The sequence below is a fragment of the Schistocerca nitens genome, chromosome 3, assembly GCF_023898315.1.
Source record: "Schistocerca nitens isolate TAMUIC-IGC-003100 chromosome 3, iqSchNite1.1, whole genome shotgun sequence".
In the NCBI taxonomy this organism is placed as follows: Eukaryota; Metazoa; Arthropoda; class Insecta; order Orthoptera; family Acrididae; genus Schistocerca; species Schistocerca nitens.
The window spans coordinates 918,912,682-918,931,953 of record NC_064616.1 but is presented as its reverse complement, the minus strand read 5'-3'; the positions used below and the strand labels follow the sequence as shown (position 1 = coordinate 918,931,953).

Below are 19,272 nucleotides of genomic sequence, written 5' to 3'. Positions count from 1 at the left end.
TTTACTGCCATAATGATTATCTTCAGCACATACAGGTTATGAACAGTTAGTATTTTAAATTCTTTAAACAAATTTCTGCAGGACTCCCTGGCACATTTCTTTCCCATAATTCTAAGTGCCTTCTTTTGTAAGGTAAGTACACTTTTCATATTACCTTTACTGCTGGATCCCCATACCTCTATCCCATAACTTAGATGGGATTCAAATAGTGCAAAATATATTTGCCTCAGAGTGGTGATGTTGCAAAAAGGTGTCAGTTTTCTTAGGACATATATGGTAGTACATAGCTTTTTACAGATATCATTCACATGATCAGACCAGTTTAACTCTGCATCTAGTGTCAGGCCAAGAAATTTGGTCGAGTATTGTTTTTTAATGTATTCGTCACCCATTAAGATTTGGTTTTCATGAGTTTTTTGCCTCCCAAGATCAAATTCAATATAGACAGATTTATTTGTGTTTAATTTTAGTTTGTTTTCATTAAAATACTGCAGAATTAAGCCTGCTGCAGTATTGGATTCCACTTCGAGTTGTGAATAGCTTGGATTGCTGCATATTAACGTGGTATCATCTGCATATAAGATAGCTGTTGCATGGTTTGTTATGGACTGAATATCATTTACATAGATAATAAAAAGAAGTGGTCCTAATATTGACCCCTGTGGGATACCAAAATTTATGTCAGTGGTGTTTGATTTGTATGTTCCCTCTGTAGTGCTAATAGACACAAACTGCTTCCTATTTGTCAAGTACGACCTCATCAGATTATGGGCTGTGCCTCGAATGCCATAGTTCCACAGTTTGTCCAGCAATATGGTCGTATCAACACAGTCAAATGCTTTTTGTAAGTCTAGAAAGATGCCACATACATGTTCTTTATTATCTATTGCTTGAGTGACACCTTCAATTAAGTTTGATGCTGCTGTAATGGTGGATGACCCCTTGACAAACCCATACTGCCCCTTAGAAATCACTTTTTTGCATACCAGGAAGTTCCAGATTCTTATGTATATTACTTTCTCAAAGATTTTGGATATTATTGGAAGAACAGAAATGGGTCGAAAGTTTTCTACTAAATTCCTGTTTCCTTTTTTGAAAATAGGCACAACTCGGGCAATTTTCAACTCATCTGGAAATAGACCATCTTCCATATGAGAATTGATAACTGTTGATAAAGGTGATGCAATTTTATGTATACATTTCTTAAGAGTGTCCAGACTAAGACCATCATACCCTGCTGCATGGGAATTCTTTAAGCTACTCACTATTTTAATTATTTCTTCTTTACTTGTTGGCATCAAAAATATACATCCTGACACTGGTGTTCCTCTGAATTTGTATTTATGATTTTTAAGCTGATTGTTTATGCTGGAGCCAACAGAAGCAAAGTAATTGTTAAATTGATCTGCTATCTTATTCTGATCAGTTTCTATTGTGCCGTTTATCAGCAAGTGATTTTCAGTTGTATGGTTCCCAGATTTACCTATTTCTCTATTTACTAATGACCATGATGTTTTGGAGATATTATTTGAGTTCTGAATGACACTTTCAAAATGTTTCTGTTTTTCTGAAATTAGGAGGTCTACATAGTATTTCTGATACTTTTTGAATTCTTCTTTTAATTTTTTATTGCTCAAGTCATTTAACATAGCATACTCATACCATCTTAGTTTTTCTCTAGCCTCAGTGACTGAACTTGATATCCAGTTTCGGGTTACAGCATGTGACTGAATTCTCTTTTTTATTAATGGGCAGGCTTGGTTAAGAATGTAGGATAGTTCACTTGAGAATTTGCCATAACTATGAAGTGTCGTTAGAACACTGTTCCAATCCACATTCCTTAGCATATTATTCAGCTGAGTTATATTTTGGTCTGTATTCACCCTAATATATCTATAGCAACTGTGTGTAGGAACCTTTTTTATGTGCACACTTAGTTCTACTGCATGGTGGTCTGACAAAGCACTTATAATAACAGAAGATGTAAGATCGTAAAGATGAATACCAGTGATTATGTTATCTATTGCAGACTGGCATGTCTCAGTCTCCCTGGTTGCAGTGTTTATCAGGTATCTTACATTATATTCAAGCAGAGTATTCTTGAATAGTCTAGTGTGTAACTTATCTGCTAATACATTTATGTTGAAATCTCCTATAATTACTAACTTGTTCAGGTGTGATATAAAAACATTCTCTATCATGTCACAAAACATTGTTAAGAAAACTTCGAAGTCTCCACCTGGTGGTCTATATAAACATATAACATAAATTTTGTCATTTGGTATCTTTATACATGCTGCACATAATTCAATTGTCCCTTCTAATGAATATTTACTTACATTTACAGAATTAAAATCAAATGTGCTCTTAACATACATTGATACACCCCCACCTCTGATAGTAGATCTGCAAAACTTATTAGCTAGTACCATGTTTAGAGGTTTAAAAAGTTCTAATTTGGCATCCGATAGCCAGTGTTCACTAATACCAAGCACATCAGGCATAGTTTCATTTACAAACACGTCTAATTGTTCATATTTCTTGCTCAAGCCCTGTACATTCTGGTGGATTATTTTAAAGTTGTAAATACCTTGTTGTAGATTTCTCTGCTTTACTGACTTAAATAAGGTATTTTGTGGTGTCATACTCCATTCCTTGCCCTGGCGAGGTACCAAAAATCCTCCAGAAGGACAGGTTTTCTGCGCCTTGTAGGTCGTTCACTGGGATATGGTAAGTTGCTTGCTGCTGCTGCTGGTGTAGCTCCCGGTGTCATTGATGCTGTCGTTTCTGTTGTTGTTGTTGCTGTTGGTGATGATGGTGGTGTGTCTGTTTCTGATACTTCAGGTGTTGGTTCTGTTGTTTTTGATATGCTTCCTTGTGAACTACTAGCACTTGGTGTGTTTTCTTGCAATGTCAGAACATCACACTTCTCTTGTAGTGGTGATGCTTCATTTTCAGATTCACCAAGTAGTCTGTGGGTCTTGTCCTTGAGGGGAATTACGTTTGAAGTGTCACAACTTAGTTTCGTGTTGGCATTTACTATTTCTATTATTTTTGCAATTACGAAATTTTTTCCTAATCTATTTAAGTGGAAACCATGTCTAGTATGGAATCTCCTTCCTAGTTTGCTTATATCAATGAAAGTCACATTTTCGAATCGTTTGCATATCTGTTTCATCTCACTATTTGCACTTTCCACTTCTTTGTTAACGCAGGACCATTCCGCTAGATCATGACGATGTGGTACTGAAAATACAATGACGTTAGTACATCTTAGTTCATACAGTCGCCTTTTTAGTGAAAGCAACAGATCTTGTTTTTCGTTTCTTGCGACGTCGTTTGTTCCTGCCAGGAAAACGGCAAAATCTTTGTTGCTTAATGTGGGAATTTTTTCGTGGCTTATTGCAGTTGCTGTGCAGAATTTCGCACCTGGTTTCACCATGGAAGTTAAGTTCACATTGCTTTTATTACGGAAGTCAGTAGCTATGTTTCGCCCTTGGCTGTCTGAATATATTTCGATTTTTGTAATTGTTTTGGAGCTACAAAATGTAGGCCTAACTGAGTTGTTTATTTCCTCTTTCTTTTTCACACAATGATTTGTGGTCGCTGCATTGGATGAAAGTACTTCCTTTCTTTGGCTCTTTTCACATATTTCATATTCATCACACGTTAAAAATTCAAACTTATTTGCTTGTGGGAGACGAAAGTTGTTTTCGTTACGATTAACACGACAAAACTTTTTAGGCCTAATAAAGTTACCGTTTTGTTCGTTTACAACCGTTTCACTACCCTTTGAATGGTCTATCACTTCTTCCAGCTTCTGTACACTATCTATCACTGATTCAAGCTTCTCTACATATAGTTTAGCTAACACAAGATCATATTTTAATGAAGAAGTCGTGCATTCTTCTTCGCATTCCGTTTGTAAACACACGATATAACGATAGTTACAGTGCACATTTCCACAGTCACAGGTCATGTTTTTTTCCTCTAAGACATTTAAACATTGACGATGGATCCATTTCTGTGACCACGAACATAATTTAACACCATATTTCACCTTCTTACTGCATTTTACACACACAGGATTTAAAAACTCGTAATTTTCCGCGGATCGGTTTATTAGTACGTTTACACGCGCCGCCATCTTACATGTAACAGAGCACAAAAAAAAAAAAAAAAAAAAAAAAAAAAAAAAAAAAAAAAATGTTCTCTTGTCAGTCACACACACTTTCATCGACTTCAAGAAGAAGAGCTTTGATTGACCACCAGTAGTCTCTATTTGATATCCTAAAAGAGTAGGGACTTGACTCAAAGACAGTAAGCTTCACTAGCCAAACATACGAGTACTCAACGTCGAAAGTAAAATTTTGCGTGAAATATCTGAACCATTTGAAATTGAAACAGGTGTTCGCTAAGAAAATAAACTGTCACTGCTCACTTCAATATCATCTTAGACAAAATCGTTAAGGAATGTGAAAAAGAATTAAAACATTAAAGTCTCTGGAAGCCTATTGTGTTTGGGCAAATAAAGATGACTCTGTCTCTTCCTTAGCTCTTGTAGACGATTTAGCGATACTAGTGGACAATGAAGCCAATGGCCTTGCCCCAGTGGTAACACTGGTTCCCCTTCAGATCACTGAAGTTAAGTGCTGTCGGACGTGGCTAGCACTTGGATGGGTTACCATCTGGCTCTGCTGAGTGCTGTTAGCAAGTGGGGGTGCATGTAGCCCTTGTGAGGCCAATTGGGGAGCTACCGGTACTTGATTGAGAAGTAGTGGCACCAGTCATGAAAAGTGACAACAGCAGGGGAGAATGTTATGCTGACCACATGCCCCTCTGTATCTGCATCTACCTGTAAGGGCTGAAGATGACATGGTGGCCGGTCAGTATCATTGGGCCTTCACAGCTTGCTCATACAGTATTTTTTTGTTTTGGTGGACAGTGAAATCACAGTAATAAGGCAGACGTCCTCAAAGAATGTTCTGGGAAATCTGGCCAACAAGCCCCTTTTCTTTAAAGAGAAGAAAAAGCTACAGTGTAGATCTGCACTAAATTTAACATCCAGAAATTAAATAAGAAGTACGGAAAAAAGAGGGTTTGACACTTCCCTACGAAGAGAAGCATTAGGAGTTCGATTAAAAACTCAAGAAAGGGTGCAGGAGAACACATGATGTCTACAGCAAAAGTGCATATCTACACAAGCGCACACACCCACCCATCCGACCACCCGACCACACACAAACACACACAAACAAACACACACACACTCTTAACCACATTTTATTCCTTCTTTTGACACCTTTGGAGTGGAAGTCGCAACCGTGATACCCAGCCTTTAAATCGTTCTGTTTTCATGTGGGTGGCTGAGGAAGACATTTCAGACACATTGCCACTCAAAATCGACACGAAACGACTTCAGGGGCTGCCACAAATGGCATCAATGAAACCACCTTTTTCTTTGGGGCCTTGATTCACACAGATTTTGCGGTGAAAATCGACAGTTCACAATGTGATTAGCAGCAGAACGATGTTCTTGACAACATTTGATACCACCCGGATGATTCAACCCTACTCTAGGGACATTATGGGTCAGCAACCTCATTGAACGTGAATGCACCTCTCTGGAGTGCAGAGCAACTGCAGCTACTGCTCTGGTGTATAGAGTGGAGCCACTATGGCCCGTTCAAAGCCATTCAACGAAATTTTAAAAGGATCTGAAGCAGCAAAGGATGGATGTGCTTTTTCAGCCCTCCTGTGGCATTATTATGCAGTGGTGCAACATTGATAGATGCGTGAACAAAATGGCAAAGGTCCCTCTATGACCTTCCAATTTGGCAACACCCTCAGTGCCAACTGCATGCCTTTATTGGACGCTTTAAAAATGTACCTGTACAGAGACAAACTTGTGATGAGACTCCTGGGCACCTATAGACATGCTGCGCTGCTGCTCCTAACCCTGCTAGCAGACATGGGAAACTGGAGGGGTGTCAAGGGCACCTAGGACTCTCATTGCACATTATCTCGGTACAGGTACATTTTTAAAGTGCTCAACAAAGGCAGGCAGGTGGTACTGAGGTTGTTGCCAAATTGGGAAGTGTTAGAGGTGCCTCTTCCATTTTATTCACATATCTATCAATATTTTACCTTGATCACTTCACTGGGGGGAATGAAACAGGAGAGCTGAAAAAGCATAAGCACCCTTTGCTGTTTCCGATCACATTAAAATTTCGTCGAATGGTTTTGAAGGACCATAGTGCTTCCACCCTATACACCAGAGCAATAACTGCCGTCACTCTGCACTCCAGAGGGGTGCAATCACGTCCACTGGGGTTGCTGACGCATGATGTCCTTACAGTAGGGTTGAATCATCCGGACAGTGTCAGCAGTGTCAAGGGTTGTCAATAATGGCGTCCTGTTGCTCATCATAGTGCCAACTGTCGTTTTTGACTGCGAAATGTGTGGGAATAAGCACCCCAAGGAAAAGGGTAATTTCACTGTCTCCTTTTATGTCCCTTTGAGGCCTTTTGGTGTCGATTCTGAACGGGGGTGTGTCTGAAATGTTATTCTCGGGCACCATAAAAAAACCGCGTGCTTTAAACATTAGGCGTCTCGGTTCTGACCTCCATTGCAAAGGCATCAAAACGAGGGGTGAAATGGTAATAATAGGGGATGTGCGTCTGAAGCGACGCCGAGCCAGAAGGCGACATAGCAGGGCACCACGCCTTTGCACCGTTACAGAGGAAGGTTGTAGGCACCTTTGAGCCATATTTCAAATTTCTGCGTCGCAGTGGGAGACAATAAAGCGTTTCGAAAAAGTGTCCCTTTAATCGTGTTGCGTAGAGTAGTAGACAGGAATCTGTTTCGTCAAGAGATAAACTTTTGGGTAGAACGATGTTCCAAGAATACTAGGAACGAACTGAAGTGAAGAAAGAAAAGTTGCCATAAGGAAGATCAAGAAAACGAATCTAGAAGCACTGCGTGATCCATCTGAGGTCACATGCATACAATAATAATAATAGCAATAATGAAGCGAATTTATTTGTTCTTTCTAAATTATTAACATACAAACATTACTTATCAGAAATAGAAGAAAACTTTCGTTAGTTACGAGCAGAGACAATAGCAAGTATTGATTAATACACTCAAGTCAGGTTTAACAGCAAGAATGGGACTAACGACGTTTGAACAGAAACGACAGAAGTGCAACCCTTCCGCAAATTGCTGCAGATTTCAATGTTGGGCCATCAACAAGTTTCAGCGTGCGGACCATTCAACGAAACATCATCGACGTGGGTTCTCGGGGCCGATATAAAGCTTTACCTCGCCTGCGAACGTCAACACCGACATTGGGCTGTTGATGACTGGAAACATGTGTATGGCCAAGATGTTAGAGATTACAGTCTGCTATCAACCAAGACACTGCTGTTCCTGGCAAAGCTTTTTTGGCATTTGAATAAGCATCCCTTAACCTGTACTTTGAAAATCCTTCAAAATATCCAAATGGGAGTCCATTTTTATCCTCTTGAAGGCAGCTTTAACTAGCTGTGCTGTGCCAATGTATCTGCTGTGCTTGGCACCAAAACCAACTGAGCTTTCATTTAAGAAAGGAAGGTACAGTCAGATGAGATGTTCTTATATACGTGAGATCCATTTTTCATCACACTTATTATTGTGTTAAATATCTTTAAGCGTTCTAGCTCAAACAGTCTTGCTCCAGTCCCTAGCTTGCAAAAGTTGGATGACTTCAGTCAAATAGCATATTTGGTTTAGCATCATCTCGCCAACATTTGAGATCCTATTATACCGTAGCAAAGTTGAAGCAAAAGCTGAATTGCTGGACATGAGCAAGTTGTGTAGGCTGTAGGCTTGTGCACCAAGTGCACTGTTGCCAAGTGCACTTTACCAATAGATGTCTGATCTGCAGTAGTTGTTTCTTCATCGTGCTGCTTGGACGAAACGTCATTGTAGACATGGCACTGTGATGACAGGATGCATTTTGTGGTGTGCGTACTGTAAGACCTTCGGTACACACACCATCAGATTATTAGACTTGGTGCTCTAACGAAGTAGGCAAGTGTCAGCAATATGTCTCGTGGTCTTATCGTGGCGTGTTTATCTTCTGCCGTTAGGTCAGACGATAGAAATGCCGCTTGCACGCTTAGAGTAGCAGATTGACGGTGACCAACTTTAAACAGAACTTGATTAATTTTCACACACATTTATTAAAATAATAAAAAGGCACAGACATTACGTAACTTGATTCTGGATGCTGTTTACAATTGACAATCTGAAGTTCCTTTGGTCTTGGTACGTTAATCTTATTCTCACATATCTCTGATACTCGACAAAGTGTCTATTCATTTATCTTCATGGCTATGTACAGGAATATGGTAATCTTATTAGGCGCAGACTGAAACTTGGCTATAGACTGGTACAGATTAATGCAGACTAATGCAGCTTGGTACAGAGTAATGCAGACTGGTACAGACTAATGCAGACTGGTACAGACTAATCCAGACTGACTAATCGGAGGTCTGTATACTCATTATAATACCTCGCGCGTTCAGGTATCATTGCGCGAGTGTGATCCGCGAGGAGGAAAGGTTCTACGTTAGCAGCAATCTCATTGGCTGCATTACATATTAATATGTGGATCGGCAGAAGCAGAATTTGGTCCGTCTCTAAGACAGCGCCATCTCGTAGTGCAGAGATGGACGAGTGCTGCGCCTGCGCTATTGTACTTAGCGAGGCGTGCTCTAGTGGGAAAGTTGTGTACGCGCTGACTACGCGGAACTATGTACACAACACATTTACAGTGGCCAGCCAAGGAAAGGGTTCTTCTTGTTGGCAGAAGATAGGAACATGAGAGGTAGGAGAACTCACATACTTCTCCAAGTTAATTTTTTAAACTGTATTTTTTTAAATGGTCAGATTTTGTATCCCCTCTGCACCTGTGCCCTTGGCAGCAGCCTATCTTAGCATGCCTTTGTTACTGTCCTGCTCAGCATGCCTGCAGGCAGGAACAGATAGTGTAGGTTACTCACAAAACAGCCCGATTTCTCACGTACTGTGGATGCATGATCTGCTTGACTACCCCTGGCCACCTGTTCTTGACCATTACACACACTCTATGTTCCTATGGTCAGATTGCAACTCTGTCCACACATCAGCCATTTGCTCACTTGTGCCCATGCTACCTGGTTGTCCCCAGGCAGGCATCCAAGTTGGAAAAACCTGATTGAAAGTGTAAGAGGAGGTTGTCCATCACATGCTCACAGGTGGCTGAAACATTACATAGTCCAAACAGCATAACATTGAACTTACTGATGTTATCAAGGCAATCTTTTCCTGGGCAGCCCGTCAACATTGATTTACTGGTAGCCTGTCTACATATCTATAATTGAGAAATACGTTGTCTCTTTCAGGGAGTCTAGGGTGTCAACAATGTATGGAAATGAGTAGAGATATTTTTTCATGATTTTATTCACTCGGGAAGAAGAACTCTGTAAGCTAGATGGTGAGGACTATCAAATTCACAGTCATGTTGCAATACCTGAAGTCTGGTCATGGAAGATGACTAACTAGAAATCATTCACATATGAATTATACTGAACTGCAATCACTTAAATATTGTGGAAGGAACCAAATTAACCCTAGTCAAATAACTAAAATAACGAGATACAGCTTGTATATGCTGCCAATAATCAAACTTGCAAATTCAGTCCCAGTCAAGACCAAAAGACTGCATGGATTGCAAAACTGTGACAACCACCAGAAAGCAAACAATACATGCCCTTAAATAAAATGTTACTTTCAAGCACCAAGATAGGAGGAACTGTGAACCTATGCTATACCAGCCTGTACACATGACTACCTAACTAACTAAACTCAGCCATGTAAGTAGACAAATCCAAACACAAGAGGCATCTCAAATTTTAGAAACAAGCAGTTTTAATTATATAGTCAACAAACATTAAGTACTGGTAAGGGCATACATGTAAGAGCAAGCCACAGTCTATGAAGAAATATTTCAGAGATCCAAGAAGTCCATTGTGAAATCAGTATATTAAGAGTACCAGTGGTCAGCTACAAAATTTGTTTCTATTTTTGCATTGTGATTATATCATTATGGTGTGGTGTTATCTGATGTACCAGTCCTGTTACAATTGCCCTGCAACATGGTAGTGGAGTCAGGATATGGCCAATTGTAATTTATCTGATGATAAGCTGAAATTCTGGTCTGCCACATGCACTGTGTCACATGTTATAAAACTGCACAGTAAGCTATACAAGCTGGTCTGCTATCCATTAGGAATATTGTCACTAAGATTTTATCACAAGCTGAAGCATATTGTAAACAATTTTGATAACTAAGTAGCAGCAGATACAAGTATACTTATGCACACACAAAAATGGTAGCTTCCATTCATAACTAGATGTTTCTTTACATGGAAAAAGATAAAAAAGAATGGTAGAAAACTGTGTTATGTCACCTGTTACATTATTATTTATCAATTACAACAGTCAGGTCCCCATAATACTTGTAACTAATATTTTAATCAGTCTATAAATAAGCAGCCACACTGAGAAACCAAAATTTTGTAATTACAGGTAACAGAAGAATGTCTAAGAAATCTAATGTTTGTAAACTGTGTTGATGGAGAGAAAAAATATGAAGAAGTTTTAAATTTTGATAAATTTTTTAATGTTGCAATGACAGCTCTTGAGCAGTACAACAAAGATCAAACCAATAAATTGAATATTGTTTTATTTAAGTAAGTATTAACTTACCATAAATGCATTATTAATTAAAAACTCCTTTTTGATTGCACAATAATTACACTCCAGAATCTGTGGTTGTCTTTCCTTCTTCTGGTATTTGTTTTACTAGCAAGATTTATCTTTATTACCTTAAATAAATATTGGGTACTCAAACATGTTTATAAAACAAAAGAAATAACAAGTTACTGTACATTTTCTTACCTGAGCTGTAAGGAATCAGTCATCAAACTTTAGTTTAGTTTCAGTTACTGATTTAGCTTAGGCATGTGTGCCTCCTGCTGACTGCATTTGCATCCACTTGTTCTCACACAGAACATGTTGATAAGTTTACAGGTGCTATACACTATCTAAGTGAAGATATGTCCACATGCAGAACATCTTATTTCATTTACTGTTGCTGGCCTGAATTTGCTAATCCATTGTCTACTTATCAGCTCATTGTTTTATTTTTCATGTGTTTGTTTGGTGGTTTCTGCGCCGCATATGGTTAATATTTTAACAGTACTGATATCAGCGATGAGTTGTTTCTACTTTTCTGCTCATTGTTTTATTTTTCATGTGTGTGTTTGGTGGTTTATGCACCACATATGGTAGATGTTTTAATGGTACTGATATCAACAGTGCATATTTTGGAAGGTTGACTATCTATGTGTGTTGTGTCAGGACAGTGTGACACATACTAATTGGCACAGTTTTCCAGTCAGTGTATTTGCTAATCTTGTGAATGAGAACCAGATGCAAAATTAGGTTAGACCAGGGGGAGGGAAAAACAAACCATTTCAACAGCATAATAGGGATAGGGTTGTAGACCCATCCAGAGCTGAGATGATTAACTTTTCATGGAACAGTGAGACACAAACATAGATATACAGAGAAACAGTAGATGAGGTGATAGATACAGGTGAAGATGAAGATGCAGTTGTTAAAACACAAAATGTTTCATTAGGGGATTACAATAGGCTGGTAATGCCACCAAATTGCCAAGTCACAGAGCATTCATGTACTTTGACACCATAATGAGTCATGGGGATGAATAATCAGATGGTCATTCTGATTATTCCTCCCCATGACTCATTATGGTGTTTAAGTACATGAATGCTCTGTGACGAGCAGGTAAAGCAACAATTAATCCAGCATCTAGACAGTCGACACTGGCATCAGAAGAACCTTTGACTGTTTCAGCAGTGGGCTCTCCAGTAACTGCAACATTCTCAGTAATAACAGTAGTATGGTACCTGGTTTAAAAACAGCACCAACAACAGCAGGAGTTATTCCTTTATCAACACAGCAAACAGTGCAACCGACTTGAGTTAACACTCCAGTAGCAGCACCAGCCACCCCAGTGGCAGCAGCAGCACCAGTAATGTCAGCACTACCAGTCAGAAAAAGTGTGAAGCAGCCAAATTACCTAAAAAAATTTTTAGTGCTAAACAGCATCAGGAAAAAAGTTCTAGGACAAGTAATAACTTCTCTAACGTGTCCACTCATAAGCAATTAATGGTCTTATATGAAAATGTACAGGGTTTATGTAATAAGCTAGTCGAAGTAGAAGTTTTGTTAACTGACAGTTTAAGTCAAATTTCTGTGGTTTGCACAAGTGAGCACTGGTTACTAGACTCTCAGATATGCACAACAACTGTTCCCAATTTTAAAATCATAAGTAATCTCTGCAGAGAAAAGCACAGATGTGGAGGTGTGCATATTTATGTTAGGCCACTCTCTGGAAATATTTCCTTATTAAAAAAAAAAAAAAATACAGATCTAAGAAATGAACTGACAAATAGGTCAAAATGCCCACTTGTGGTGGGTGATTCCAACATCAGTTTCAGTAATTATAACAGTGCATAAAAGGACCAATTATTAAATCTCCTTATGCCATATAATCTTAAAGCTACATTTGCAGGTATCACCAGGTATGGAGGTGGGTGCAAGACAATAACTGATCAGGTGTTCATTAACAGACATACCAGTAGCTATGATGTTGAAGTAACAGATAATGGCTTCTCAGTCGATATGGCAATTAAGCTCCAAATAAAAAACATGATTAGAAAAAAATGTCCCAGAGTAAAATGTATAGAAACAAAATCTATTAAAGAAAGTAGCCTTATGATTTTTCGTAACCTGTTGCAAAGGGTTAAATGGGACACAGATCCAAACAAAACTGTAGATATTAAATACGATTCGTTTATCACAGAATATAAATAATGCTTTGATGTTGACTTCCCCTTTAGAAAAATAAACAATACCCCAAATGTAATTCATAGCTAACTCCAAGAATTAAGAATTCTGCCGGCACTCTTAGAAGTCTCATCAGTATTGCAACTGCAATGCAGCACTAAAACCACATCTTAGATACTACAGAAAAGTCTATGGAAAGGTTAGACATGCAGCAAAAAAGGTGAATAATGACTTAATTATCAGAAAAGGCAACAATAAAACCAAATCCATTTGGAAGATCATAAACTGCAACATAGGTAAATCCAAAGTAACAAACAAAAATCCCCTTATAAATAAGGAAGGAAAAGTTGTTGAAGACTCTCCAAATATTGTTAATATATTTAATGACTGCTGTATTAACATTGCTCAAAATCTTACAAGAACTTTGGGGACTCAAAAGTAACAAGCATAGAAGTTCCTATTAACGAAAGAACCATCTTTTTGTACCCAGTTACACGTTCATAAGTAACAATAGTGTGAAAAGAAAAGTTGCTATTCACCATATAGTGGAGATGCTGAGTTGCAGATAGGCACTACAAAAAGACTGTCACAAATCATAGCCTTCAGCCAGTGAGGCAAGCTGTAGGCATGGGTGACCATAATTAAATACACATGGTTACACACAACACATTTATTCTCAGCAATATACATACACCAAAAAGTTATGATAATGACCCCATGGGTCATCGCGAGACTGCGGTTAATGGCTCGACCACTGATCCTGGATGGTACATGCTCCTCAGTGATTAAGCGTGTGGTACAGATCCATGGCTGCAGGAGACAATGGACACATGTCCAGCTGAGTGTGTGAATGTTCTTTTGCCACATAGATGCCATTTAATTTCCAGGCATGAGAAACATAGTGAACATGTGGCAGCTGTTCAATTTGCATATGTTATGGTATGGAGTGTGTGTTTGGCTCAACCCACATAGTCTGTGGCTAGCAAGATCACAGAATGATGCAGACGTCCACTTAGTAACAGTGGCTAGCTCACACTGGTGTCTCTCTTTGTGTCCTGCATGTCTGTTGGTGGTGTGTTGTGCCATACTTTGGGCTAACACCACTTTTGTATGGGGGCACATGTGGACAAATGCTAGCCCATTGATGGTGTAATATGCAATTGCTGTGCTGCTGTCCAAGGCTGCCACACAGACCGCCATTGGGGAGCAGAGCTTGGTAGGTACGAGAGGTGAAAATGTGCCGCCTGCAGTCAGCATATGTTTATGTTTTGCATGCAACGTGGGCACAGTGGTGACAGTCAGTGACATCAGTGCAAGCACAAAGGTAGCGTGTGTGACATAATGAATGGCTGATGGGGCACGAAGGGCTGTGTTCCCTTGTGGCCTGCTAGAACAGCAGTACCCAGTGGCACTGTTCAGGAACTGTCTGTAGCGATGAGTGGCTGCAGATCTACTTTGTATATATTGGTTTGGAGAACACTGGTGCATGAACAAGCTCTTGTTAACTGCTACGAAGGATAAAAAATGAAGCATTGGTGAAGATGCCCTGTTCATAACACTGAGTTCATTTGCTTTTTTTTTGACAAACCCAGAGTCGAAGCATGTTGTGGCACTTGATGTGGTCCCATCAAAATGGTTCAAATGGCTCTGAGCACTATGCGACTTAACTTCTGAGGTCATCAGTCGCCTAGAACTTAGAACTAATTAAACCTAACTAACCTAAGGACATCACACACTTCCATGCCCGAGGCAGGATTCGAACCTGCGACCGTAGCGGTCGCTCGGCTCCAGACTGTAGCGCCCAGAACCGCACGGCCACTCCGGCCGGCGATGTGGTCCCATCACTCATGGCACTGGAGACTACAAGGAGCTTAACACGTGTGAACGCGGTGTCATTGGGGCTCGAACACGGCTTCTGGAGCTGTGGTGGACATACCTGGTAGGCAGCGGGTGGTGTGTGTGTGGGCTGCTGTGTGCAACGTATTGTCATTATGATGCAGCATGTGCATTTGAAGCAAACATGGTAACTGGCACACATGACGTAGTCTGCTGGCTGCAGTCGTGAGGCTGACCAGTGTGGCTGTGTGGGGTGCGGTCAGGGAGGCTGTCTGGGTGGGGTAGGGGTAGGTTGGGGCACATGTGGCTGTTGAGCGGCAACTGGCAGTGTGTGTGAGCCACCGGCAACTGCTGGGGCAGCCTTTGCCTAGCCAGTTGTGCGCAGAGCATCATATGTTACCCAGCCCTCTACCAGGTCAAAGAAGTGTGCAGCGGTGGGATCTGTCAAGATTTATGGCAGTTTGACCCTGTTGATTGAGACCTTAGGTGGCCTACCATTATACTCAATCTCCAATGTTGTCCCACCAAGAGTTATCATGCGATGTGGTCCTGAGTAGAGTGGCTGCAGTTGTGGCTGTACTGCATCTGTGCACAGGATCACATGCATGCAGTGCTGTAAGTCTGTCTGTACAAAGACTTTGTCAGTGCTGTGCCATGTTGGCAGGTATGGTCAAAGGCCGGCTATGTGACTAAGTAGGCATTCTGCTAGGGCAGGGCTGAAGTGTCGTGTGGTGGCAGTACTTCTTTCATGAATCCTCCAGGGATGGTGAGCGACTGACCACAATTGGGTGACATGTTTGAACAGCACACAGTCAAACTGATGGCTATGGTCCATAGTTAGGTGCCTGAGGCAGCCAAATAACACCACCCAGGTGTCAACAAAAGCAGTAGCGACAATCTTGGTGGTGATGTTGGCTATGGCGTTGCTTGTGGCCAGCGAGTGAAACAGTCCACCATTGTAAGCCCGCATCTCGTGGTCGTGCGGTAGCGTTCTCACTTCCCACGCCCGGGTTCCCGGGTTCGATTCCCGGCGGGGTCAGGGATTTTCTCTGCCTCGTGATGGCTGGGTGTTGTGTGCTGTCCTTAGGTTAGTTAGGTTTAAGTAGTTCTAAGTTCTAGGGGACTTATGACCACAGCAGTTGAGTCCCATAGTGCTCAGAGCCATTTGAACCACCATTGTAAGATTAGATTAGATTAGATTAGATTAATACTAGTTCCATGGATCATGAATATGATATTTTGTAATGATGTGGAACGAGTCAAATTTTCCAATACATGACATAATTAAGTTAATTTAACAACATCATTAAGTTAATATAACAACTTTTTTCCTTAATTTATATCTAAAAATTCATCTATGGAGTAGAATGAGTTGTCATTCAGAAATTCTTTTAATTTCTTCTTAAATACTTGTTGGTTATCTGTCAGACTTTTGATACTATTTTGTAAGTGACCAAAGACTTTAGTGGCAGTATAATTCACCCCTTTCTGTGCCAAAGATAGATTTAATCTTGAATAGTGAAGATCATACTTTCTCCTAGTATTCTAGTTATGCACACTGCTATTACTTTTGAATTGGGTTTGGTTGTTAATAACAAATTTCATAAGAGAGTATATATACTGAGAAGCTACTGTGAATATCCCTAGATATTTAAATAAATATCTGCAGGATGATCTTGGGTGGACTCGAGCTATTATTCTGATTACACGCTTTTGTGCAATAAATACTTTATTCCTCAGTGATGAATTACCCCAAAATATGATGCCATATGCAAGCAATGAGTGAAAATAGGCGTAGTAAGCTAATTTACTAAGATGTTTATCACCAAACTTTGCAATGACCCTTATTCCATAAGTAGCTGAACTCAAACGTTTCAACAGATCATCAATGTGTTTCTTCCAATTTAAACTCTCATCAATGGACACACCAAAAAATGTGGAAAATTCTACCTTAGCTGTGTGCTTCTGATTAAGGTCTATATTTATTAATGGCATCATACCATTTACTGTACGGAACTGTATGTACTGTGTCTTATCAAAATTCAGTGAGAGTCCGTTTACAAGGAACCACCTAGTAATTTTCTGAAAGACATCATTGACAATTTCATCAGTTAATTCTCGTTTGTCAGGTGTGATTACTATACTTGTATCATCAGCAAAGAGAACTAACTTTGCCTCTTCATGAATATAGAATGGCAAGTCATTAATATATATTAAGAACAACAAAGGACCCAAGACCAACCCTTGTGGAACCCCATTCTTGATACTTCCCCAGTTTGAGGAATGTGCTGATCTTTGCATGTTACGAGAACTGCTTATTTCAACTTCATGCACTCTTCCAGTTAGGTACGAATTAAACCATTTGTGCACTGTCCCACTCACGCCACAATATTTGAGCTTGTCTAGCAGAATTTCATGATTTACACAATCAAAAGCCTTTGAGAGATCACAAAAAATCCCAATGGGTGGTGTTCGGTTATTCAGATCATTCAAAATTTGATTGGTGAAAGCATATATGGCATTTTCTGTTGAAAAACCTTTCTGGAAACCAAACTGACATTTTGTTAGTACTTCATTTTTACAGATATGTGAAGCTACTCTTGAATACATTACTTTCTCAAAAATTTTGGATAAAGCTGTTGGAAGGGAGATTGGACACTAATTGTTGACATCAGATCTATCCCCTTTTTTATGCAAAGGTATAACAATAGTATATTTCAGTCTATCAGGGAAAATGCCATGTTCCAGAGAGCTATTACACAGGTGGCTGAGAATCTTACTTATCTGTTGAGAACAAACTTTTAGTATTTTGCTGGAAATGCCATTAATTCCATGTGAGTTTTTGCTTTTAAGCAAGTTTATTATTTTCCTAATTTCAGAGGGAGTAGTGGGTGAGATTTCAATTGTAGCAAATTGCATAAGTATGGCCTCTTGCATTAACAGCCTAGCATTTTCTAATGAACATCTGGATCCTACTATATCCACAACATTTAGAAAATGATTATTAAAAATATTTTCAACTTCTGACTTTGTTCGTAAAGTTTTCATTCAATTTGATGGTAATACTGTCTTCCGGTGCTCTTGGTTGACCTGTTTCTCTTTTAATAATATTCCAGATTGTTTTAATTTTATTATCAGAGTTGCTGATTTCAGATATGATACACACACTTCTGGATTTTTTAATAACTTTTCTTAATATAGCGCAGTAGTTTTTATAATGTTTGATAGTTTCTGGGTCACTACTCTTTCTTGGTGTCAGATACTTTTCCCTTTTCCGGTTACAAGGTATTTTTATACCCTTAGTATACACTTGCCTTGGGACAAAGGAAGCAGGAATACAATGTCATCATGGACATGTGTGAAGCAGCATGTCATGTTGAGAAAGGTGCCGATGGGCAGGTGTTATAGGTTTATGCTCACTGAAGATAGTAAAGGGGCTATCTACAAACAGAACTGTTACACCACCTGCTACACAGTAAGCAGTTCGTAATCATACATGCGCCAAGTGCACCGCCCTGCCTACAACTTCCGCAAGAAGAAGCTGAGTAACTGCCGGCTGCTTTCAATGTGTTGTTGAAGTGCTGTGCTGATAGCTGTCTGGCTGGGGTCCACAGAAATGGCTAACTTTACATCATTTATTGGATGTGTGAGAAGTGCCGCTTCAGCGAGGCAACATTTAGACACCGTAAAACTTTGCTCCAGTTCATGAGTCCAGGTAATGGGAGCCCTTTCTTTCACCATGGGATCATGTTTCGCTGCAGTCAGGGGTTTGAGCACTGCAGAAATGTTACATAGATGGTGCTGGTAGAAGTTGACTATCTAAAGATAACTTTATTTATTTATTTACATGTCAAGTTCCGTGGGACGAAATTGAGGAGGAAATTTCCAAGGTCATGGAATGTGTCAGTACATGAAATTACAACATAAAAGTAATAACAGATAAAAATAAATGTTCATGAACCTCAAAAAAGTCAGTCCATAAGTTTAAGTAAACGCTGTCAGCAATACAATAAGAATCAGCTTAATTTTTCAAGGAACTCCTCGACAGAATAGAAGGAGTGGCCCATGAGTAAACTCTTCAGTTTCAATTTGAAAGCGCATGGATTACTGCTATGATTTTTGAATTCGAGTGGCAGCTTATTGAAAATGGATGCAGCAGTATACTGCACACTTTTTTGCACAGGAGTTAAGGAAGTCCGATCCCAATGCAGGTTTGATTTCTGCCTAGTATTAACCAGGTGAAAGCTGCTTATTCTTGGGAATAAACTAATATTGGTAACAAGAAATGACAACAAGGAGTATACATATTGAGAGGCCAATGTCAAAATACCCAGAATCATGAGCAGAGGTCGACAAGAGGTTCGTGAACTCACACCACTTATTGCCCGAACCGCCCATTTCTGAGCCAAAAATATCCTTGTAGAATGGGAAGAGTTACCCCAAAATATAATACCATATGACATAAGCAAATGA

At 39.7% G+C, this 19,272-nt stretch overlaps 1 protein-coding gene across 1 annotated transcript in view; it reads left to right on the top strand.

Annotated features, from left to right (window-relative positions):
- Positions 1-19,272, top strand: part of LOC126249484 (dynein axonemal heavy chain 7-like) — a 1,193,512-nt gene that overhangs the window by 665,133 nt on the left and 509,107 nt on the right. Inside the window, exon 30 of the mRNA XM_049951137.1 lies at positions 10,615-10,778. Within this exon, the coding sequence (XP_049807094.1) occupies positions 10,615-10,778 (164 nt within the window). The remainder of the gene's footprint in view (positions 1-10,614; positions 10,779-19,272) is intronic.